This window comes from Dipodomys spectabilis, unplaced genomic scaffold (assembly GCF_019054845.1).
Source record: "Dipodomys spectabilis isolate Male_0828 unplaced genomic scaffold, ASM1905484v1 ptg000024l, whole genome shotgun sequence".
NCBI classification, from domain to species: Eukaryota; Metazoa; Chordata; class Mammalia; order Rodentia; family Heteromyidae; genus Dipodomys; species Dipodomys spectabilis.
In genome coordinates this window covers 14,909,995-14,936,799 of record NW_024870701.1, presented here as the reverse complement: position 1 = coordinate 14,936,799, position 26,805 = coordinate 14,909,995, and the positions used below count along the sequence as shown (strand labels likewise).

Here is a 26,805-nt window from a genome sequence, read left to right as displayed (position 1 = left end):
CTTATTGAATGGCTGCTGTAGCTATATCTATTCACTTGTTAGGTAAATTTCCCTGTGTATAAATTATATCTAATGTGTGCAAATATGCTCTTGAATCATCTGATTCTAACAAAATAAAACAAATATATTCCTTGGTCCCACATTATCCCTGACCTACTATTATCTCTTCTTCACAATAAACTTTCTTCTATACTGCCATTATTTCATCTGCTATACAATTTATTTCCATGTCAATTCAAGAGTCTTTCAAGTTTACCACATTCTGCACAGGATTATCTATAGCTTCTGCTATCAAATTGGTTACTTTTCTGTCCCCATTCTACTTAACCTCTTAATTGTATTTAACATTGTTGAGCATTCTCTCATTTTTAAAAATCTACACTTTTCTTTAATCAAACAAAACAGATGTCACTAGGAGATTTAGGAATCATTTTCCCCATCCAATAAGTTTCAACCAGTCACAAATCAGAACGTTTATCAAGAGGTCTATGGCTTTGGGGTTATTTTCTTATTCTTGCAATAATGTGATCTGCATATTGCCTATTATCCAATTTTTATTACATGGTGCCAAAATTTCTGTTATTCAGGCCATGTAAATTCCTGCAAAGAATATTAGGGTTGTTTTCTGTGAAACCACTATAAAATTCAAACTTCTCCCATGGCTTATAATGTCCTGTGACCAGGTCTCTGTGTGCCTCTCGAGAGGGCCAACTGTCCTTAACTTAAGGAAGTTCTTTTCACCCTGGCTTCATTGTTCCTGTTAGACTACTTCAACTTGGTCAGCTATCCCGTGCATTAGGACCTTTACACATAGCATGTCACCCAGATCTTCACATGACTACTTTCTTCTTGCCATTCAGATCAAAGCTTAGATATTACTTCCTTGGATATCACTTCTCTTCCCATGTCATCTAATGTAGCCCTCCAGTCACTTTGTTTTCTTTTACATTTTATTTTACTTTGTTGTAAAGGTGCTATACAGAGGGATTACAGTTACATAAGTAAGGTAATGTGGACATTTCTTGTCCACCATTGTTACCCACTCCTTTGTTTTTCTCCCACTATCCCTTCCCACCCCCCAGATGTAAAGTTCATTTCCAACCTCGTATCTTGTGAGTATCACTGCTGTATTGGTTCACCCTTTGTCCTTGTTTCACCATTTTGTTATTCCCCTTCCCATTCCCCAATCAGATAAATGTATTTTATCACCTCATCTTGTCTTAGAATTTTATTGTTAATGCACAGACTGGTTTGTAGCTTATCTTCTATGGAATATGCATTCCAAGAATGCTTGTACCTTATCAGTCTGGGTTCCCTTTGTATCTAAGTATTTACTGTAGTAAATACTTGGCATAAGAAGATTTCAGTAAATATGTGGTTAATGAGTAAAGGTGAGAGGGTTGTAGCAGCTGAACTACAATAAAGATTAGCAAGTAATTAAATGTTACTAAATTCTAATATTACTAAATCCCAAAGTAATAAATATTATAATTAGTGTTAACTCTATATTCCTTTAAGATTTTTGGTAGTATTTTTTTAAAAAGCTTAATGTCCCATTCATGGGACCAAATCTGCAGAAAATGAAAGAATAAGCTTGTTCAAAAGGCTAAATGTAACACATTGCGCTCAAATAAAAGCAATCCAAAATGGAGGAGGTTCTGTTTATCAAGAGGTTGATTATAGTAGGCTTGCTGAGTCTATTAGCTCAAAGTGATACTGCAGTTATGGAAGTCAACAAGATGCAGAAAGTAAGTCAAAATAAAGAGATTCTGGTGTTCTGCAGTGCCATACTATGATAGCACCTAAAGTATTAAAGTACTTTATAAGTTTTTGTTATAAATGAAAATGACACAAGTTTGGAAACAAGAGTCCAAATTGAATAGTTGGGGTCCTGTATGAGGAAGACAGAGATAAAAATGAACAATGACATGCAAAAGCTTTGAGAGTATATGGTTTGGGAGAATACTATCTCTAAGATGGTAAGAATGATATGACAATCTCATTTTCACCAGATCTCAGCAGTTCAACAGTAAGAGCAATAGCAGAATAATTGTATATTTCTAAAAGGAAATTCTCAAAGTATATATCACTTAATAGTACACTTATTGTACATGTAAGAAATAGAAGAAACAAAATACCTACATTTGTATAAAATCTGTTAAAGATTGTACATCTATTTTTATAATTCTAAACACCAACGTATCCTTATGAGGCATTTATTATTAATGTCTTATTAAAAAGACTTTGATTTTTTTAAAAAAAAGGTGTTTGTTTTGTTCTGTTCTGTTTTTAGACAATAGTGCTAAAAGGAATTACAAAAGAAACTACATGTAGCATTTGGATGGATGTTAGTGAAACCAATTATATTCTGCAGAATACTCCAGTAAACTCTAGGGGTGAATACATAGCTACTGATTGGCCCAATATTGTGGTTGCTCTTTAGGTAGTACTGGGGGCTTGCATTCAGAGCCTTGCACTTGCTAGGCAGGCACTCTATTACTGAGCCACGCCTCCAACTCTTTCTCATATTGGTTATTTTTTAGATAAGAATCTCCTGGGAACAAGCCTTGACCACTATCCACCTATTTTAGGCTTCCTGTCATAGGTGGGATGACAAGCCTGCATGTAGTTTCACAGACTTTCCTGCCTGGGCTGCCTATAACTACAATCCTTCTGATCTCAGCCTCCACTGTAGCCAGAGTGAAATGCCCATATTACCATACCCAGCTATGGCTGGAAAATGGGTCTTGCAAATTTTTCTAGCCTGGATGACTTTGAACTATGGTCCTCATTATAGCCTTCCAAGTAGCTAGGATTACAGGTATGAGTCACCACTGGGACTTGGCACATGCTGTGATTTTATGTGTGTGTGTGTGTGTGTGTGTGTGTGTGTGTGTGTGTGTGTGTGTATGCATACATATATTTGTTCATGCATATATACATGCATGTATATACTCATAAGACTTTCATGTTACATATAAAATAAGCTTTTTATATTTCTAATTTTACTGTTCTCATATATCTTATATCTTTTACATGTGCACATACCACATATACAAATATGCAGTCCTACTGCTGTCAAATAAAATCTCAAAGCAGTTTTCCAGAAATGCAACACATCTAACCATACTGGGTTCTGCCACAAACAGCTACTCAAATTACTCATTTGATTTTCTCACAGGCCAAAGACCTATTGTACAGCAATGCCTGTATTACTGAGGGATTTAGTGACAACTTTCCACTTTCTCTGACCTTGTTTGGTATCTATGAATGTTTACAAGAAAGAATCACACCCTTAATTTACTGGATTCGTTCATTATAGGAACTCTAACAGGTAGACTATTTGTAATAAAGCATATTCTCTCAAGCTGATATCAATGAGGGAGGGGAGAGAGATAGAGAACTGAAGTGTTGGCTCTTGGATCTTAGCGTTCATCAACTTAAATAGGCTATGCCGTGTCATCACACTCCTCTAAGCCAACAGTGTTATGTGCAAAATGTCAGGGTTGGATGGAACTCTAAGCTCTAAAATTAGACCATTCTCTAATTCTCAGACTGTCACCAACTTCTCTTTTAAGGGATACTCGAGGTTTCTGTTAATTATGATACAGTTCTGTTTCATTCTCATATGACTAAGATATTCCCCAGCTTCTAGGCATCGTTAATACAAGGAGTCACTAGCATGTGCTTACAGCTGAAGGCGTACTCCCCTCATCCCAACTCCTTATTAGGTTCATGGTATTGCTGACCTATTTCCACACTCTTCTCTTGAGCACCTGACATTTACATACAGAATACCATAACTATTCTGCCATCTTCAACAGCTGAATATTAATAATGAAAATATCTTTCACCATCACCATCATCACAAAATCATTCCAGCTTTCCTTCTGCATTTATCCTTAGCATTCCTGGAACTGATGTCCCTGCAAAATGCCATCTGTTACCAAAACCCAAATCTCATACTGAAGGAAGCAATCCCTCTGGAAAACTGAGGCTTACTAACGAGAGGCTGTGAACACAGGATTATATGTGTCCAATCCATCAGTAGAAATCTCTCCTACACTCTGAAAGATTAACATCTGAAAGCAATTTAAAATCTCAAAGTTCAACTGTATTGTTCTAATCCAACAAAAATAGGATAAAAATAAATTGTAGCTCTGTATTGTTTTCATGGTCATCTTTCACATTCCTGGCATGAAAAGCAGCTTGACAGCTTCAATTACCACAGTGTTATTTCACGCTGCTCATGTGAACTTAGGACACAGTTTACCTCACCTGTCCCAAGTCTCAAAGGCAAAAATAAAAATCAGGAGGCTCAGGAATTTGGTTTCAACAGAGATTGTTTCTCTGGGCTCCCATGATCCTCAGCTGAACTTCTACTCACAGCCTGAAGTCAGTCATTAAGACAGGTAGCTTTCCTAATGACTCTACCACAGAAGACAAGGAACATAACCAGGATTTCAACACCCGCAGATGTGAAGCAGGCTTGTGTGAATCACAAAGTGCTGAAAAGCACCCCATCCTTTCCTTCAACATGAAGTAAGCTGGCGAGGGACATTCTCATCTCTCTTCTTTCATAAGAAAAGTAATAAACTACCAATCATTATTCAGGCAGATGGATGTTTTTAAAGAGTAGCAGCAGATAAATAAATAGGCCTCGTGAAATCCCACCTTTCATCTGATAAATGCCCCTAGTATTTTACGAACATTTTTTTGAAGTCCTTAAAAAATCTTATAAGACTGCAGCAGACTGCAGTAAAAGGTGCCAGCTTTCTTTGTCCACAATGAAGAACCTAGAGTACTTTTAAAATGTAGATCTGAACTGTATTAAAAGACTTGTAGAACAACTCGTTATCCTGAAAACGGATCACAGGTTGAAATCAGTTGACCAAGTGCATGGCAAAGTGCTTCTTCACAGAACATATGGGAGAATGAAGAATTGTTTCTTCTACTGTTCAGTTTAATTTGATAAATACCTAATTAAATTTTTATATGTTTTTATTGTAAAAATACTGTACAGAGAGGATACAGTTATATGAGCAAGATATTGAGTACATTTCCTATCAAGCATTGTTGCCTCCTCTTTTGTTTTTCCCCTACCATCCCTTCCCTCCCACCTCCACTACACTCCCCCACCCCAAATCGTTTTTCAACATAGTGTCTTGTACATCTCATTGTTATAATGGGTCAACCTGCATCCTTATTTAAGCATTTTGTTTTTTCCCTTCCTCTCCCAAAATTAGAGAAGTGTATGTACAAGATGCAGGGCACTGACATCAAATACAGTAAGAACAGCGGTTATACCATGGGGGAGGAGCATACAAAGAAACAAAAAAATCACACGGTACCTAATTAATTTTAATGTGGTAAAATCGAAATACCAAAGTCCTTGATTAAAATTTAGGTACCAATATTTTTATTAAAAATTAAATTTTAGAGACAGAATTAGAGATCACAATGTAGAAATACAAAATATACTTTGAAAGCTGACCTTTTAAGAGTATAATTTGCAAAAAATGATTTTCATAGAAATTCACCATTACAGCTTTGCATTATTTTTATACTTTAATGAACAAAACTAGAGCATCATCAAGTGCAAGTTGTACACTTACAGTTTTTAATCAAACCACACTTACCCTATAACTTATCAGGGTTTAAATTTGAGTTCTAATGTTTAAGAAAGATAGTGCAAAAACAAACTTGCCTAATGAGATGGAAAACAATTCAGAGAACTGAAGGAATAAAGAAATGGCAGATGAAGAAATTACCTTGTTGGTTTGAAAAATGAGCCAAATTTTCATCTCCTAATCAATAAACCATTGCTAAGTGCTCAGCCTCCTAGCCAGTTTCCAACACCAGTGATTTCCTTCTAGGTAATGCACTCACCACACTTTACCAAAACAAGCCCTGTGACATGGGGAATCTCCTGTGATTACATTTGGCTTTGGAGTTGGGGGGAGTAAAGGTAGAAGACGTAGAAATGACACTTGGAGCAGGAATGGTGCTTGGTACAAAATGTTACTGGCATCTAGGAAGCCTGATATTGACTCACAGTGAGATGTCCCAGAGGCTAGAGTCCGAAAATAGAGCTAAAGTTAGAATGTGGCATTCCAGACAGTGAAGGAAAGGGGACATAAAAAGCCTGTTATAAGTTAGAAAGGTACATATGAAACCTAATCTGAAAATTTCAGTTTTCTTCTTAGGGTCATAAAAAAAAGAAAGTTCCAGAAAACTGTATGATCAGGGAAATTTCTCTACATATTATTGCATTTGTTTGGATTATCTTTATACTTTAATGGACAGAAAAGGTTAAGACTAAATCAAAACAGAAGAATTGATTATGAAAAGCTTGAGTTAGAGGCAAGAGTTTGAAAAGACACACATTTCCTGTACTTTGCTTTTATTATTATTTATTTATTTATTTTTGGTCCAGTTGTGGGGCCTGAACTCTGGGCCTGGGCGCTGTCCCTCAGCTCTTCAGCTCAAGGCTAGTACTCTACCACTTGAGCCACAGCGCCACTTCTGGCTTTTTTCTTTTTGCTTATGTGGTGCTGAGGAATTGAACCTAGAGCCTCATGCATGCAAGGCAAGCGCTCTACCACTGAGCCACCTTCCCAGCCCCTTATTATTATTGTTGTTGTTGTCGTTGTTATTATTTGCAGTACTGGGGTTTGAACTAAGACCTTCATGCCTGAGTCCTAGACACAAGCGTTTTAATCTCACTTTTATGGTTCACTACTACAAAATGAACTTCCCATCTGTAGGTGACCATTTTTATTAATCAATGAAAAACCAATAAGCCAACAAATCCTTACAAAGGAATATAATTTTACTCTAAAAGAACCAAGTAGGGATTGGGAAGGTGGCTCAGTGGTAGAGTGCTTGCCTTGCATGCATGAGGCCCTGGGTTCAATTCCTCAGCACCACATAAACAGAAAAGGCCAGAAGTGGTGCTGTGGCTCAAGTGGTAGAGCGCTAGTCTTGAGCTGAAGAGCTGAGGGACAGTGCCCAGGCCCAGAGTTCAAGCCCCACGACTGGTAAAAAAAAAAAAAGAACCAAGTAATTTTATTTAGAGAAATCAGAAAAATACATATGGAAAAGCCAGGGAAAGACAAAGAAAGCGACAGGCACTAAGTTATATGGCAGAGAACTTAAAGGAGTTAAAGAGTTCTCCAATAAAAACCCAAGAAAGAGTAATATATATTCTCAAACAGATAAAATCAAGCCACACTTGTATGATAGTTTTCTGTCCTTAAGGAGCTTGACTTCTAATACTGAAGGCTTACAGCAGGACCCTAAGAATTTGAAAGCTCCATAAACTGAAAAGAGAGAGCTTTCATCTTGAGAGGGGAGATCAGGAAGAAGAGGGAGAAGGAAGCATGTGAGAAGGCCTCCAACCAAGCATTTGGAGCAAAAGTAGGGAATTGGAACATACAATGAAAGGCGCACTTGGCCAGTGCAGGCCACGGGGAAGGTAGTCGTGAGGTAGGTGATTTCCAGCTAGATGGCTCAAGGCTTTGGGTGCCATGAAAAAAAGCTTAAGTTACAGGCTGTGAGGATCCAATGCTAACTTCTAAACACAGCTGTCTTTATAGAGAATGCCTAAAAATATGTCATCTTAAGCTCCAAGTTTTGGAACAAATCTGTTCTCAGAGTTCATTAAAAGGTAAGAAACACAAAGCTGATGCACTTTCCCATTTTCTTAGGGAATTTCTCCCAAATCATTGCCTCTATCATCCTACTAATAGTTACATGTACCAACCTACAATGAACTCGGGCATAGTATTTGATGGAGAAGCTCCTAGTACATATAAAGTATTGCAGTGTGAATGGACCAACACAAACCCACAGACAACTTCCATATGTCCCTTTCACAAGTAGATCTTTCTGTAGCAGAGTTCACATCTCTAGGGCTGATAGCTCCACAACTCCTCCCGATTTCACCTTCTCCCCAAAGCTTTCCAGTGAGAACACCTTACTTTTACCATTTTTTCCCCAATCCAGTCTGCTAGCTGGGTAATACTTTACCATTTTCTGTGGGTAGTCACCCCTTTCTGCCACAGTTCCCTGAAAAGGGACCAGAGAAAGTCAGCAGCTGGGCGTGGCAATAAAGGAGGTCCCCAGCAAGTACAGAGAACTTAGGAATAGTCACCACAAAACATTTATGCACAACAGCGTATTGTTCTATAATGAGTTAGTTTCTTTACACTTCCCAGGTCAATCCCAGAACATTGTACAATTCTAATATCAGAAGAAACTCAAAACAGTTTACTTCAGCAATTCAATTAGATGACCATAGTAGAAATGAAAGAAGATGGGCTAATTTTTTAAAACAACAAAGAAACAGGGAATGTCTTTTTAAAATGGATTCTAATGGAATAATGTATAATTTTAAACTTAACATTCATGTTTTCATTCAAATGTAGGTCCTTCTGTAATTTTCTAACATTCTTCTAGGAATTGCCATGAAGAGAAGCTGCAGGAAACTGCTGACATTAGTCTTACATTTCTATGTTTCCTATTGTCACATATTTTGGTCAGAAAAGCTTGAGTGTTTATACCTGAGAAGGAAAACTCCCTTGGAAGGGAGGGGGCAATTGAAGAGGTAAATTGCTATGTGTCACAATTACATAATGACTGGGGGGGGGGGGATGGGGGGAGGGGGAGGTAGTGGAGATGGTTATTTTAGGAGGCATCAAGGAGTTCATGCAGTTCCAACATGCCAAAACATTTTATTTCTGACACATTCTCCCCATATAATGTCAACATGTTTGATAACTATAAATTTAAAAAAAAACCACAATTTAGAAAAACCAGATCAGAAAAAAAAATGTTCTTTTCTGAAAAACTGTGGAACTGGGGGTTTCCTGGCTTGATCATCTTAATTGTGCAGAAACTGACCTTTGAATATTTCAGACATTCCTATGCACACTGTTCATTAGTGATAGAGATCGATAATGAAATATGCCACACACTTGCTTTTGAGCAATGACCTTGCTCTACCTTTGCTTTACATATGGGTAAGCAAAACCAAAGGGCAACTGAATGCTCTGCATAGATACATGGCAATGAGAACTCTGGTAGTGAAGAAATAGGCCTCAGTTGGGTGTGATGATCTGTGTTGTTTACCTTTGCTGTGTCCTCAGGTTCCGATCAATCATCTGAAATTTGTTAAAAGTACTCAGTAAATATCTGCTGACTGTAGGAATGACTAAAGGAATGCGCATCTTTTTTCAGCCTGAATCCTGAATACATTAAAAATCTACTTTGGAGAGCAGTATTTTTTTTTTTTTTTTTTTGGTCAGTCATGGGGCTTGAACTCTGGGCCTGGGCATTGTCCCTCAGCTCTTCAGCACAAGGCAAGCACTCTACCACTTGAGCCACAGCACCACTTCTGGTTTTCAGGTGGTTTATTGGAGATAAGAGTCTCATGGACTTTCCTGCCCAGGCCAGCTTTGAACCATGATCCTCAGAATTTTAATTCAACTTCATAATACATATTGGCCATCCACTAAATCTGCAAGGCCAAATACACAAACAAAGCAAAGACATAAAGTTCTCCTGGACTGAAATAAATTTTTTTTCATGTTAGGGTGCTTATTGCTTGATGCATTCCTGCTCTTGTTTTGCTGTCATGAATCCTAACATATACTGCAGATGTCCTATGTATGAACTTAACATACTCAAATAGTGTGCCTCTTCTGTCTTGATCAAACATTTTCCATATAAAATGTCTTTGTGTCACTTCAACACTTACTCATTCTTTAAATATCTTTCACACATAACATTGTCTATGAAGTATTTCTATTCCCACTGAAGAACTGTTTCACTATATTGGCTTTGGGAACTCAAACAGCAGATCAATTTGAAATTTAATTTGCAATTTTTCTGGTTGTGTGTTGAGTACCTTAGGAGGCAATGAAACCTTTGGAAAGCAGGTCCTTGTGGATGGTCTTTAGATCATTGGGATATAATTCTAAGGGGGCATGGAGGACCCTGACCCCTTCCTCTTCCTGTCCTTTGATATATGGCCATGGGTTAAATGGTTTTACTCTGCCACATACACCGCACCGTGGCATGTGGTCTCAATATAGCAACTCAGTTCACAAAATTGGACCAACTGATCATGGCCTGTAATCACCAAAACTGTGGGTTAGAATAAACCTTTCCTCTTTATAAGTTGATTATCTCAGGTATTTTGTTATAATAACAAAAAGATGACTAGCAAAACAAGGACAATGCCCAATTCATCTTTCTAGAGTATCTGCTAAAATGAATATATGGAAAAAGGCTTTGTGGATGACGTCTGCCTGAAGTTGGGAAACAGGCACGGTAACAAGAGGAAAGAAATGATGGAAAGTAGGTGAGTCTCTTGAAGGTTGCATCAGCCTAATCTAATACATAAGATGAAGAAAACATTAACTTCTCATGTTAAAGAAGGAAAGAGAAAACTACTTCTAAAGCTTCATAATATGCTACTGAATACAGACTTCCTGAGTTGAAATAAGTATTTGGGGAACAAATATTATTGATGAGTAAATCCTTTAGTTTTTGATGTGTGTCTGGGGGAAGCTCCAAGCTCCTAGACAAAATCATTCTAGATGAGATTCTTACTCTGGGCCTCATGCTTGCTAGGCTGACACAATACCTCTAAGACATGCCTCTAGTTCTGGTTTTTACTTTCTTTTTTTAGTTCAGGGTTTTGCTTCCCACCTGGTAAACACCATTATGTTCCATTATATTTCTTTCAGAGATTTGGACTATGATAGTAGCACTACTGAGACGTAACTGTGTCATTAGGATTTGCCATTAGATATATACATTTGTCATTTATTCCATTAAATGTAAAGGGTAGGCATATGGACTTCTTTTCTTTTCCCTCTGTTTGAAGGAGGAGATGCTTAGTGGATTCCTGATAAATGAATTTGGAAAAGTCAGAAACACACCCCTATGGGCACATGCAGTGAGAACTCTACCACATGCATTGCCATACATTCGTACACAGCAAGGCTGTGCTCCCAGGAGATCAGTTGGGAACAGTTGGTTGGCTTCTCTGAGCTCGTACTCTCATTTTTTTTTATTTATTGTGAAAATACCATACGGAGGGGTTACAATTACATGGGCAAGGTAATGAGTGCATTTCTTACAAGCATTGTTGCCTCCTCCTTTGTTTCCCCTTCCCATCCCTTCCCATCTCCCCCCCCTCACTACCCCCGCCCCCAGCGCCAAAGTTGTAAAGTTCATTTTCCACATAACATCTTGTACATCACATTAGTGCAATGGGTCCACCTGTATCCCTATTTAAACAATGTTTTTTCCCTTCCCCTCCACAGATTATACCAACAACAAATACAGTGAAAACAGGGGTTATACCTTGGGGGAGGGACATACAAAGCAACAAAGAAATAGCTTATAAATATGCTAAACACAATAGCAAGAAACAAAAAACATTTGAGTCCTTATCTTGGGGTTCATTTCACTTAACATCAACTTATCTGACCATTTCTGCTTGTCTCAGGCATATACTAGTTATTGCAAATAAGGGAAACCATGGGACCTATGTTTCTTTGGGCCTGGCTTACTTAATATAATTTTTTCCAAGTCTTTCCATTTCCTAACAAATGGGGCAATGTCATTCTTTCTGATGGAGGCATAGAATTCCACAGAATTCCATTCCATAGAATTTCTTGATCCATTCATCTACTGAGGGACATCTGGGTTGGTTCCATATCTTAGCTATGGTAAATAATGCTGCAATAAGCATAGTTGTGCTGGTAGCTTTAGTATGGTCTTGTTTGTGATCATTTGTCGTACCCTCATTTTTAAAATGAAAACATAACAAAAAAACCCCTATTCTTCCCTACAGGATTGTTGTAAGAACGAAAATAAATAAATATCATACTGAAAGTATAGAAAGAATGATAAAAAAAAAAAAGCTGATGTACCATGACATCATTATGTCCCTAAAGTATAAAAGTATGTGCTCAGTGAGAATAATCAAAGCTATTAAAAATGAGTGTACTTGAATTGGGCTTCTCTGATATGAAATACAAAATCTCCCAAAAGCATACTTTAGATTCAAAGGACTAAAACAGAACAAAACAAAATAATGTCTTTGGCTTCCCACCAGCACAGAGAGGGTCTGAACACATTCCTAAGATCTTCCATTTTATCTACTGAAAACCCATGAAGGTATCTCCAGTTCTAAAGTCTTTCCTCAAATAGACTGGAAGAGCAAAATGAGAGAGAAAAAAGTAGAAATGTGAATTCAGACAATAATTTATAAGGAATACATGTATCAAGTAAAGTAAACTACATGTTGAGGAAAAGCAAAACAATTCTTACTATGTTGGAACACCCTTTTTTTCCTTGTTAGGATAATAGCTTTTATAGACCCTGGTAAGTGATTTCAAAATAAGCATGTGATGACATGCTTTAAAAGTAAGCACATCATCATAAAAAGAAAAAAATTAGAAGAGAAACTGCTCTAAATAGTTCTGTAATTAGAATGATGTGCTACAATTCTTGAAAGTTAACCAAGTGTGTTTCTTCAGCAAGATTTTGCATATTCCTTTCTAAGTTCCCTGGGCCTGGAGTCAGAGGTCCTGGCTCTAAAGCTAATTGAGTTAATGTTGGAGCATCCTTCCATTAATAACCTTATTACAGCATCTGTATCATCTGCACCCATCCTATTGTTTTCATCATCTATTCCATAGTATCACAATTCTCATTTCTAAACTAACAATCACACTCATTTGTGGTTTAGGGACAGGCAAAACTCAAAAGGATCTTAGTGTAGTAGATATAGTAAGTAGACTTGTAAACTCATCTGTGATCTCTGGGAATTCTCCCAGATAAGGTAAAGTAATAGGAGGGAAAAGTGTAGAATTTAACTAAGGATGATGCTTTGCACAAATCCCTAAAATTATTTTTTGTAAACTTATTAAGGATTCTTTTAAGTTTCTAAAAAAGTTCCTGTTAACTTTATTAAGTTCATTGTGATTCTACCTACCTTTCTGCATATATATATACTATCAGTTTTCAATAAAATAACAACATTCTAGGTGATCTATTTTCTCTATCAGCTTTCTTTCTGTAGCCTTAAAAACATTTCCCTGTCCTTTTTAGTGCTCATAGAAACTGATAAAAATAAGGGTATGGGATGGACCTGCAGGTCTGTTCTCAAATACTAACACAGTCATGTGACACTTAACCATGAAGAGACTCAAGCAGTTATCCCTGAAGTTTGGCTTTATCAAACTTAAAAATAGCCATTGCATTCCTCCCAATGAGGTCAGCTATTTTATGGTTTCCTGAGCTAACCCACATGTATGTATAGCTGCTTTGAATAAGAGTAAAACCAATTTTTGCACACTCCTTTTATGAGGTCATCAGGAAATCCCTTTCTCTTGAAGCAGACAACATGCTTCATGCATTTAAGCACTGTACCTAATACAGCACCTGCCTAGTTTCTTTTTCCTTTTTTTTTAACTAGAGTGCTTGCGTCTTAAGACAAAGGCTACCTTAGCCTGAGAAATCTGTGCGTAGAAGAAACTCAGTACTCACACATTCTCCTATACACTCCTATACACTATACACCTCATTTCATGTCAGAGGGAGGATAGCATGTCTGGGAGTTTCCTGAACAGTGGCCATTAGGTCACTTACAAGCACTATACCCCACCTGAAGAATAAGTCTTTTTACACTGAATTCTTGATATCTGCCTCCCTTCACTTACTCCACAGTGTGCTCCAAGCTCTCTTAAATGATCACTAACCACAAGGTGATCTCTAATCTTTTTTACAACAGCACTCTGTTGTATAGAGCTCTGACAAATAATAAGTGATAAAGGGTTACATCCTATTTATTCCCTGGCCCCTAGTGTCTAACCCAAAGGGCTCAAAATATGTGTGCTAAATAAAGCCATGTTGATGATCAGAACACAAATACCATGAGAATGTTGTAGCTTATTTGCCTGTATGAAAGTAGAAGTATGAAATCTGTTGAAATTGTTTTAAGAAGGGGCAGTGGGAGGGGGAAGAGGTTGATGAGAATACACTGTTCACGTGTGTGGAAATGTCACGAGCCCCCCACCCCCACTCCCTCAACACATTGGTCAACTAGTATATGCTAAAAAAGATACATCTTCCATATGTATAAGAAACAATATATATGCCAGTTTGGTAAATGAAGGTAAGAACACACACACACACACACACACACACACACACACACACACACACACACACACACACACACACACTTTGCCCTGCTATGGTATTTGGCATCATAAAAGCAGATAAACAAAAATCCTGAGTACACAAATATCCAATTTATTTTCTCTTCAGTAGCAAAGTGTCAAGATAATGTATATGTAAAAACTCAGAGAAACAAAGGTGGGGGTGACAATGCCCAACAAGAAGTGTACTCATTATCTTACTGATATAACTGTAACCTCTTTGTATAGCATCTTTATAAGAAAAAATTTTAAAAGTATATAAACTGTGATTCAAATATGTGTTAATTTAGTAATAGCTAAATCTTAACTATGTGTAATATAAAATTTTATCAGCATTAAAAAAATTCAGGGACAAAACCTTACAATATTCTTCTAAAAAAATAAATAAATAGGCTGGTAAGGTGGCTCAGTGGTAGAGTGCTCACCTAGCATGCATGACGCCCCGGGTTCGATTCCTCAGTACCACATACACAGAAAACGCCAGAAGTGGCTCTGTGGCTCAAGTGGTAGAGTGCTAGCCTTGAGCAAAAAGAAGCTCAGAGACAGCACTCAGGTCCTAAGTTCAAACCCCAGGACTGGCAAAATAAAAACAAACAAACAAACAAACTCCCTTTCAGTCAGTTCATCAGTGGGAACACAAATATGTATGCGCTGAAGCAATTCAACCTCTGGCTGGACTCCTCCTTGTCACTACCTAACTCAGTTTTTGCCCTTTCTCCATGCTGAGCCCAAATAAACTGATTTTTATAATTAGTTTAAGTCAAATAAAATTAGGGAGAGAAATTGTCAGGAAAAAAAAAGCCCTTATATAATCCCTCTGAGCATGAAGACTCTTCTCATGAGAGTACAATAACTTCTCTAACAATAGTAATGCAGTCTGATGTGGCTTTACTTTCTTACAGAAAACACGTCTATAATTTTATAAAGCTAAGCAAACTCCAGATTACAGACACTGATGGAATATCCTTACTTGGTTTCAATGCCAGAGAGCCAGTAAAAGCAGTCCTACTAAATTTAGCCCCTGAGCTGATTTCATCACTAACCTGTCCTCCTGACAGCGGTCTCTGTGGAGAGAAGAGAAACGGCACAAAAGACATCGCACTAGGCTGGGATCAACCTATTTAACAGGCACAGATCTCCAGCCAAAAATGGTCACAAAGAACATTGCTGGGCTCAAGAATGACTATCACCAGGGTAAAGTGAATGCCTGATGGCCACACTTGTGTGAACCACAGAGTATACTCTAAATCCTAGCCTCTTCTACAGAGCTACCAAGTACCCAGATTTATAAACACAACTACAAAACCATCAGCCAAAATCAGAAGCTTTCCTGGAAGAAGAAAATGCCAGAAACTTGGTCCAAGACAAAGCTTGAACTAATTTAAGAGAAGCATAAACTGAAACAGAATCAAATTCTAATAATTTTTCCTACCTTTTTTTAGTCAGTCAAGAAAAATACCTAAATTTTTCATCAAAAATGGTTTCATTCAAATGATATTTTATTAAGATATTCAAAATGCTCAGGAAAATGATTAGGCTCTAAATTAACACAGTGAAGTATAGGGAAGTGACAATTCTGGTGACACCTCCCTGCTACTCCCCACACCCCATAACACTCTTGTACTGATTTCAGTATTTGCTATAAATCAACTTCTTCCCTGTCCTAGGAGGGAGTGCAAAGGAGGGAGGGAAAATGTACAGACAGAAGAGGGCTGGCTGTCCTAGTGGTTGGGCTGGTAGACCTAGCCCAGGGGATAGAATGGATGTTGGAAGTTAAGTTACAAAGGAGGTTAGCATATTAGGGTAAGGATGAAGGGTAAATTGCAAGGAAGAGGAAAAGATGTGCTCCTCTAACTCCTGTCATGCTTCCTTTCCTATCATCTCCAGTAAGGTATCTCAAGTTGCGAAATTTGTTGGTAAGGATTTTTTAACACCTTTCCCCTCTTCAAAACTCACAAAACATCTAGCAAACTGGTTTGAACTGGTACTCAAGCAAAAACATAATACTCCTCATGTTCTTTTGAAAAAAGTGAATGAAAATAGAACAAATTTCTAAGACCAACCAATTCGAAATTAGATATGATTTTCACGCTCCATTCCACAGTCAAAAATTCATGATTTGTTTTTAAAGTAGATTTAGATGATCAGCATATTGTCATATTATTATAAACAGTATATAATTTAGACACACACACGTATACACACACATCCATATATCTCCATGGATAGCCATTTCCACAACCTACTTTTCACTTGAAACTTAAAAGTTGCTTTTTACAAAACATGTATATAATTACATGACCCAGATTTAATGTTCAAAGAAAACCGTTCTTAAGGTTACATCCTTGGGGTAAAATAACAGGAGATAAGAGTGAGTCATTTTCATTGTTTTGCAACTCAAACAGCATACTTCCAAGTGCCCTACCTTCTTTCTCCATCTTCCTTTCCTTTGAAGAGCTTTTTAAAAATGCATACATGGAAACAAATAGGATGTTATGTAAAGGGAGAAAAATTATGAAGAAAATGCAATGTCAATCTGAAGCAGTCTCTGAGCTCTTTCTGAGCTGAAGAAAACCCAATGTTATTTTTAACACATGGCTACAAGGAGATCTCTTCGCTGGATTTTATTTTTAAATAAAGGAAATAATGCAAGTGGGAAAAACATTCAAAGTGAGAGCCTCAGGATTAGAGCGTAAGTCTTTGGGGAAAAAAAAAAGGTAAGAAAGGATGTTGAATCAGAAAAGAATTAGTTTAACGATGTGAAGGTATTTTTGTAATTTTTTTTCCCTAAGCATACTGCTGAAGTACAATGTCACAACAAAAAATAAAATTACAATATGTGTTGGAGGAAAAAAACTCAGGCATTTTCAGGAATTTTAACTAAAGGGATGTGTGGGATTGGGAGAAGGGGGGAGAATGATGGAAAAGGTAATGCTCATGAAGATACACTGTACTCATAAATTAACATGTAAACTGAAACTGCACAAATACGTGAAGACAATAAAAAATGTAAAAAAAATGACTATGCATAAAGAAAGTCTCTTAGGCCAACAATATTTAGATTTGCTTTTGTCCTCACAGTACTAACCTCGCTGCTCTGATGTCTTCTAAAACAATGAAAGGTTTAAATAAATACGTTCATCAATAAATAAATAGAAAGACAGCCTTCTCCTGCCAAATATCATTGCTGAAGACAAAAGTCACAGGTTAAATTATGAATAAGGAAACCATGCCAAAAAAGTTTGGGATAATTTAACTTCCCTTTTAGTGGTTTGGGGTTTCTCAAAAATGTGCTGCAAGCTCTGGGCTGCAGATAAAAGTACTTGGGTTACTTAAAAAAAAAAAAAAAAGATGCAGTCTAGGTCTTGCACCCAGAGGTACTGTCTTTGAAGGTCAAGAGTGTCGAGTATCTGCTTTTTCAAAGTTTATATGTATATCTGGATCATAGTTTATACATTTGAGAAACCTACTGGCTGAAATAAAATATTTGTCTCTCCACTGTAGGGAAAAACATACTTGTTTTCTAATAAGAAACATGTTTTGGAGCAGAACAGAACCTATAAATCTATTTTCTCCTTCTGAACCATCAAATTGTCCTAATGAAAATTATATTTGTTGAACAGTGATCAAAATGGTGTCTACAGCTTTCACCAAGTCCCATTTGATAACAGCGATGTTATTAAAACTAATGGGTGAATATAGATCAATGTTTGAAGTGAATTATATTAAGAATCCTTCACTACTATGGATTAGCATTTTGTTGAAATTCCTTCTGGAAAATGCTAAAGATCTGTAAATATTATGTATATTGTTCATAAACATTCATTACTATATCTAAAGAATTTTCTTTTATTTCATTGCTACCAAAACATTTTTGAGTCCTTAAGACATTGTCTGGATTACTTTAACACTGCCAAGTCAGGACTGGGAATGTTCTCCACCACTCTTTTCCTTATTCCGTTCCTTCTTCTCTTTTTCTTGATAACTGACACTATTCCTTTATCTACATGATCACACCTAATTTGTGGTTATCTCTGTTTCCTAACAGTTGAAATTGCCTTCCATTCATCTGAAAAATGAGCTCTGTTGAGGAGAAGCACTGCCTGTCAGGGACTGTGGGAAAAGGGACAAATTCACAAACAACTGCACCTAAAGAGTGGTATATGCAACAAAAGTGACTGCTATAAGAGAAATGCTTTTTTTTGATCATTTGTAACAAGCAAATAAAAATAAAAATGAAATGAAAATAAAATGTTGGGGAGCTCCAGAATGCATAGTAAGAATAACTGTACAGTAATATTCAAGTGAATAGACATGAAAAGTTGAATAGGGTACAAAAAATACATTTGAAGTTGAATAAGGTAAAATACGGTTGTTTTAATAAAGTAACTTCTGGATCCATTTCAATAGGCCAAAAATAATTCATCATCATCATAATCTAAGCCTGCTTTTTTCGTGTGTGTGTGTGTGTGTGTGTGTGTGTGTGTGTGTGTGTGTGTGTGTGTGTGTGTGTGTGTGTGTTTCAGACTGAGTCTTGTTATGTTATCTCTGAAGTTCTGGAATTCACTATATAGCCTAGTCTGGGTAAAAATTCATGATTTCCTTGCCTATGCCTCACAAGTGCTGGCATTGCAAGAATATACCATCATGCCTGAGTAATATTGCTTGTTTCTGAAAGATAAAGAACTTATTAGTTATCCCCTATTACTGATCTCAGTCACAGCGCTGGGACTTCATCTGAGGTCTAGTCACGTGAGGTTGGTGAGGTAATGATTAGGATCATGCCAATCTCTTGGAAACAGGAGAAAAAATGAGTAGGAAGAAAGAGCTGTGAATAGCATTGAAAGTTAAGTACTCTAATGTATTCTGATAAATTCCAGACCTGGTAACAAAAGAATAAGTGGTGATACTGGACTCAGACATGATCTGAGATTGACTACTGGGGGTTTTCCAAATTTGAGTTGCATTGCGTAAGATAAATCTTTTTCAAACATAACCCAATGGGAAAGCTCAAAATGCTCAACAGCAATGGATCTTGTACTGAATACCATTTCACGTTAGAGCCAGAGGCAGAGAGGAAATCTCTTACTTGTTAGTTTACAAGAAGAAAAATACCTTTTTGTTTCCAAGAAAGGCTTATTTATTTTTTTGATAAATGCTTAAACCAAAGAATGCATTACTTTACAACATGTCCCTACTTTTTATTATTGAAATTGAATTTCTATTTTTAATTCCATATACAGATGTACTCAGTCGATACAATGCTACCTCAGGTGTTCAACAGAAAGTAAAATATATGCCTCTCTTAAGAACTCTCTGTGTCTCTGGAGCAGCAGGAGCTAGACATTACAACACAGTATGGCAGCTGTTATCCTTGGGGGATGGAGATGTTTCAGGAACATCTCAGAACCTGGGAGCCTGGAGGCTACCTCACAAGAGTGTGTAGGAGGTGAGCCAGACAGACTTGAAACTGTAAACAGGATTTTGCCACAAACAAAGATGGGGAAAGACCTTCTTAGCAAAAGAGGCATGAACAAAACTATGAGATGCCAAATGGAAGGAGATTTAGGAAACTTAGGGTGTTTTGTGGAACTGAGGCACAACTGACAGCAATGTGGAGATAAACCTCAGACAACGGGGAAGAGGCAGCCAGAAGGCAAAGGACATTAGCAGCTATGTAGGTACTGAATTTTAACCTGTAAGAGGGGCAATGAGGAATCTTACAAGTTTTTAAGAAAGACTGTTTCAAGATCTACTGTGATGTGTGTGTGTGTGTGTGTGTATGCGTGTGTGTGTGTGTGTGTGTGTGTGTGCGCATGCTCGTGCACGTACAAGCAAACTACTACTGGGGATTGAACTAAGGGCCTGGACACTGTCCCTTAGTTTTTTCCACTCAAGGCTGGTGCTCTCCAACTTGAACCACAGCTCCACTTCTCGCTTTTAGATGGTTAAGTGGAGATAAGAATCTCATGGACTTCCCTGCCTGGGCTGGCTTCATGCTGAGATCTTCATATCTCAGTCTCCTGAGGATTACATACATGAGCTAGGACTACAGGTATGAGCCTATAGGCGTGTAGTTTAAAATCTACTGTGTTTTTAAATATGTATTTTATTAGTATTGTAGAGGTGATGTACAGAGGTGTTACAGCTACGTAGGTGAAGCAATGAGCACATTTCTTTTTGAACCATGTCACCTCTTCCCTTTCTCTCTTGCAGTTTTTCCCTTCCATCCCCACCCACAAGTTTAGAGTTCATTTTCCATATAGCATCTAGTGAGTAGCATTGCTGCATCTATTTACTCTGTCCCATCTTTTCTGTGCCCCCCTTACCCTCCAAAGGACCAACAAACTAGCAAACAAGACAAAAGGAAAAAGACAGCAAAAATAGCAACAAAAACCATCTCTTGTTTCCATTTCTTGGAGTTCATTTTGTAAAATATCATTTTGCACATAGCTATTGAGCCTTGACAGATGATCCTAAGTGGATGAAGGAAATGTGATATATCTATTGGAATTCTATTCTTCCATCAAAAGAATGATATTGTACCATTTGTAAGGAAATGTAAAGACTTGGAAAAAATTATATTAAGCAAAGTAGCCAGACCCAAAGAAACATAGGTTGGATTGTTTCCCTTATTTGCGATAACTAGAATGTGCCTATAAATCTACAAGTAAACATACTGGATGGTTAAAAAAAATACACTGGGACATGATAAATTATAGAGGGTTTCCAGACAGTCACACAGTGAGACCAAAGGTGGATATTCATAGGAGAGGATCACAAAGGATCTACTGCGTTTTAATCATTAAGAGTGGTGGTAAATGGCATGATGGAGGAGAGGCCAGGACTGCATTACAGAGAGGCATTAGAGAGAACAAGCAAGAGGAACTCATATGCCTGTCAGAATGGCTCCATCTCTCAGATAATTATAGGTATTTTTCTCCCTTATATTCCTCAATTATGCCTCAAATTTCCCCTTTCAACTATCTATCAATTACTGATACATACTTTTTCTCATCCCAAATATATGATCACATATATTTTATAAAAATCACATCCCACAAAATGGTGCTATGGCTCAGGTGGTAGAGCACTAGCCTTGAGCTGAAGAGCTGAGGAATAGCACCCAGGCCCAGAGTTCAAGCCCCAGGACCTACAATCAATCAATCAATCACATCCCGCAGAACCATCAACAGTTCAAACAATCTCTTACCTGAACAAAGTTGTTCCACTTTTGTGTAGTTTAGAGATACTATGTCATTGACCCATGCAATGATGTCATGTCTGCTCATAGTTTCTTGGGTTATCGAGGTAGAATACACATTGACCGCCATTCCCCAACTAGGAGAAAACAAATAATAATACATTTATTTACTCATAAGAATAAAAAATAACTTAGAAACATGAAAAACTTCTACTGAAGGAGAGGACCCTTGACAGAGTTCTAGGATGTTTAAGTCCTTTTCTAATAAAGCCTTTTCACTCTCTTTCTCTCCCCTTGGCCCTGAGTTTACCAAATTAGGACATTTCATGCAGGACCATTTACATCCTTTACGTTAGACTCAAAACTCCAGGTTTTGAAATGGAAATAACTAATTGAATACACAACTTGGAGTCTCACTTTTGACTGTAAGTCTAGGTGTTAGTAATAAGAGATTACAGGGCAAACAATACCTAAATACTTTGCACATGTGAATGGAGATACTACAGTGAAACTCATTGAAAGCTGTTGAATACTAGGGGTAGTGGGGATGGGGAAAGTGAGGGTAAATGACAGGGTCAATCTGATTACAATGCTGTATATGTGGAATACCATGGTGAAACCATTTTGAACAATCATCAAGCACATACATGGCAGGGTGGGGGGCGTGGAGAGGTAAAAATGACAGGAATGTAAAACAAGTCCTATGGAGGGAGTGCTAATGGGAAGGGTGGGTGAGAGGAAAGGGCAAAGGAGAGTGATAATAGTCAATATACTTTATGTACATTATGTGAGAGTGGATCAATGAAGCTTGCTGAGAGTAGCTTAGGAAGGGAGGAGCAGGAAGGAGGCAGTCACAGAGGGTCTGATCAAGGTACATTGTATGCATCTATAAATTGGTCAAAATCAAACCTCCTTGTACACCTGATTGATGCTAAAACAAATGTAGAATAACAATAACAAAAAAGAGGGTACTTGGGTGTACACTATTCTGCACCAGAGCAATCGTTTTTTTTTAATTGTGAAAATACTGTACAGAGGGGTTACAATTACAAGGTAATGAGTACATTTCTTATCAAGCATTGTTGCCTCCTTTGTTTCCCCTTACCATCCCTTCCCATCCTGCCCCACGCCAAAGTTGTAAAGTTCGTTTTTTGACATAACATCTTGTACATCTCATTGTTGCAATGGGTCCACCTGTATCCCTATTTAAACCATTTGTTTTTTTCCTTCCCCTCCACAAATAATACTAACATCAAATACAGTGCAAACAGGGGTTATACCGTGGGGGAGGGACACACAAAGCAACAAAGAAATCATCTTATAAATATGTTAGAAACAATTGAAAGCAAGAAAAAACATTTGAGCCCTTATCTCGGGGTTCATTTCGCCTAACATCAACTTATCTGACCATTTCTGCTTGTCTCAGACATATACTAGTTATTTTTTTTTAGTTCTTTTTTTTATTGTGAAAATACTGTACAGAGGGGTTACAATTACATGGGAAAGATAATGAGTACATTTCTTATCAAGCATTGTTGCCTCCTCCGTTGTTTCCCCTTCCCATCCCTTCCCATCCCTTCCTATCCTCCCGCCCCTGCCCCCACCCAATCCTCCCCCCCCACCTCCCCCACCAAAGTTGTAAAGTTCGCTTTCGACTTTCAACATAACAACTTGTACATCTCATTGTTGTAATGGGTCCACTTGTATCCCTATTTAAACGATTTGTTTTTCCCCTTCCCCTCCACAAATTATACCGACATCAAATACAGTGAAAGCAGGGGTTATACTGTGGGGGAGGGACATACAAAGCAACAAAGAAATAATCTTATAAATGTGTTAGAAACAATTGCAGGAAAGAAAAAAAACATTTGAATACATATCTAAGGGTTCATTCCTCTAACATCAACTTATCTGACCTTTTCTGCTTGACTCAGACATATACTAGATATTGCAAGTAAGGGAAACCATGGGACCTATGTTTCTTTGGGCCTGGCTTACTTCATTCACTTAATATAATTTTTTCCAAGTCTTTCCATTTCCTAACAAATGGGGCGATGCCATTCTTTGTGATGGAGGCATAGAATGCCACTGGGTTACAGCTTTACACATAAATATTTCACAGCACTTTCATTGTCACTGCTTACAAATGTTAAGGATTCTTTTTTAAACATTTAAACCTTGGTGAAAAAAACTGCAATTTTAATAATTTCATAGCATATGTATATCTACATATCTCTAGACAAACTGTCCCTTAAATATGTCAGTTTAGACTCCCTTCCTTCCTTCCTTCCTTCCCTCCTTTCTTCCTTCCTTCCTTCCCTTTCCTCCCTCCATCCTTCCTTACCTTCCTTCTTTCCTTCCTTCTCTTCTCTACTTCTATCTCCATCTCCTTTTCTGTCTTTCCTATAAGGTTTCCCTATGCCACTCAGGCTGGCCTCAACTGCAAAATCCTGCTGCTTCAACCTCCCAGGGGCTGGGCTTATAAGCATGTACCACCACGCCCAGTATGTACACATAAACTTTTAATTTAGTTTGGAAGTGTTCAAATACATGCAAAAGGAAAGAAAATATGACAACAAACTAGTTGTGTCTACTTCCTGGTTTCAAAAACAATCAATACTTGACCAATTCTGTTTCTTCTACTTATACTTCTATCTTTTTACTTCTATCCACTGTCCTCAGCCAATCTTATGAGGGCCCCTCAGGCCAGAGTGTTTTGGAGCAAAGACCAAATATTACATCATTTCACTTATAAATATTTCAGTGTGTGTCTCTAAAAGACAATGACAATGAAAAGTGCTAAACCATAAATATTACCATATCGCATCTAAAACAACTGCTGAATATGATCAAATATGCATTATGATGCCTTACAATTTTAAGGTTTGTTTGACAACAAAGGCTCAAATACTGCCATTATTTGATAGGCTCTTTTGAATTTCTATTGTTTATAGGATTTGTCTTCATTGCTAGTCTTGCCTTGTAATTTTTATTGTTGTTGAGCAAACTGTGCTCTTTGGAGATTTGGCACACACCATCCCATAGCTGTGGTTTAACATTTCATTCTGTACATCCTTTTCCTACAAACTGTAATTGATGTAGAGGTTTCAGTTGATTCAAGCCTCAGTTGGGAGGACAGTGAAAAGACCAATCTACTTCATGCAGTGTCTCAATTCCCATTGGGAAGAATGGAATGTCTGACTCTTTTCATCATATTGTGAGCCACTGATGACATTTGCCTGGCTCCAGTAACTCCTGAGAAACTTCAGTGATACTCTTGTTATTCACGCTTGATTTTATTAGCTGAAATAATTTTACAAAGTGAAATTCCCTTCTGAGGTACCTTGAGGCTCAGAGCTTATACACAAGGCAGGGAAGATGTCTGATTCTTCATTTACTAGTTCTTAAAACCATGAAGTGGCTCCTCATATTCTCCAAGTATACTCAATGAGGTTTATATTTTTAGTTTTAGAAGCCTAATTATGAACTCATGGATTTAAGCATATTTGGTATAGACATATATGCATTCGTGATGTCTACAAAGTAGATCTTAGCAGTCTTTGATAACGTCTTTGCTAGCTGGTGTGACAAGACAAGAGTTCCAGGCTCAAGATTTTGTTTTTTTGTTCTCCCTACCCCTCTCAGTGTTGGTCCTGGGGCTGGAACACAAGGTTTGGGCGCTGTCCCTGAGATTTTTTTTTTTTTTTTTGGCAGTACTGAGGAATCGAACCCAGGGTCTCATGCATGCTAGGCAAGCACTCTACTACTAAGCCACATTCCCAGCCAGGCTCAAGTTTTATCTTTCCTTCTTCTGATCTAAAAACTAGTTGCTTCTCTGAGGGCTCTGACTCCTTGCATTTGTGTATAGTATTTAAGAGATATAGGTGTGACCGGATAGTATAGCAAAATCTGCAGTTTGTAGGTTTTATGAGACAGTTGTGCTTGAGATTCTTAGTTTCATAAAAGCAGTAAAAGTCTTCCACTTCAAAGTGTCAACTGACTATTTCACTTGTAAATAATTATCCCTCCATTGGCAGAAGCACCCTTCATGCTAAATGCTTCTCCTGAAGATCTGAAAAACCAATGACAATGGAATCCCAGATTGAGTGACTATGACAACTACTTTCCTTTATCACTACTAAAGGTTCTTTTATTTTTTGGTTAATATTTTCCTTTGTCTTCTTTACCATTTCATTAACAAAACCATTTGCCTTTAAATCCAATCAATCTTTGATCACTTGCATAAAATATATAAAACTTCACTAAGGATAAGTTAAAACATTAAAAATTAAAACAATTTAAAATTACACTTTAAATTTTATTTTATTGTAAAGATGCTGTACAGAGGGGTTACAGTTACATGAGGAAGGTAATGAATACATTTCTTTTTTGAACATTGTTACCCCAACCTTTGTTTTTCTCCTACTAAGCTTTAAATTTAAAAAATTTTAAATATTTTGGACTGCTTGTCATTTTCATATACCAAAGTAACTTCTGGCAGCTGATGCTATTTTCTAAGGGTGGCTTCTTCATGCGTAGGGCTTTTGCATTTCTAGGCAATGCACTAACAGAGGGTACAGTGTCAAGGGCCAGAATGATTCTAGATGGTACCAAGCTAGAGATGGAAATTTTTGTTCTAGATGATTGAAAAGTAAAACTAAACACAAAGCAAGGAGGACATAAATGGCCCTGTATTTTAGAAAGATAATCCATATCTAAGTAAGTAAAAATGTTTTGGTTACCTAAAGACATAGGACAATGAGTGACCAGGCAGAAGAGTTATGGCAGTTTTTTAAAATTCCATGAGAATAAAGAAGTGGATTGCCTCCATCTGTCAACAAATCACACTTTCCTCCAAGACTTGATCAATACAGTCACCTACGGACAATAGTCTTTTCATAATCTAAATACACATATAGCTACAAAAGCCAAGTAAAAGCAATATGGACCTTCAAGGAGTTCATTAGGAAGACCTGGTAAACAATGAAAATAGAACTGAATTTGTGTTTTAGGTAAACTCCAGTTATCTAGTTACTGGACTCACTGCTTTTGTGTGTTTGTGTGTGTGCTCAGGGTCTTCAACTCTCGCTTGATATTTACTTTTGCTCAAGGCTGGTGCTTCTACCACTTGAGCCATAACTCCACTTCCAGATTTTTGCTGATTAGCTGGAAGTAAAAGTCCCACAGATTTTATGGCTTGGGCTGGCTTCAAATCTCGATCCTCAGATCTCAGCTTCCTCAGTAGCTAGGATAACAGGCGAGAGCCCCCAGTGCCTAGTTGAACTCATCACTCTTAATTTCCATTATCCTTGCTCTCCAACCAACAGAGCTGCCGATCTGGGAATACTGCAAGGAGAG

General features: G+C 37.5%; 1 protein-coding gene across 6 annotated transcripts in view; it reads right to left on the bottom strand.

The window, feature by feature from the left end:
- Positions 1-26,805, bottom strand: part of Mapre2 (microtubule associated protein RP/EB family member 2) — a 164,451-nt gene that overhangs the window by 58,089 nt on the left and 79,557 nt on the right. For all 6 annotated transcript variants that reach the window (XM_042675115.1, XM_042675114.1, XM_042675111.1 and 3 more), the window contains one exon: positions 21,457-21,584. In XM_042675115.1, coding sequence (XP_042531049.1) covers positions 21,457-21,577 — 121 coding nt within the window. In that variant the 5' untranslated portion in view covers positions 21,578-21,584. The remainder of the gene's footprint in view (positions 1-21,456; positions 21,585-26,805) is intronic.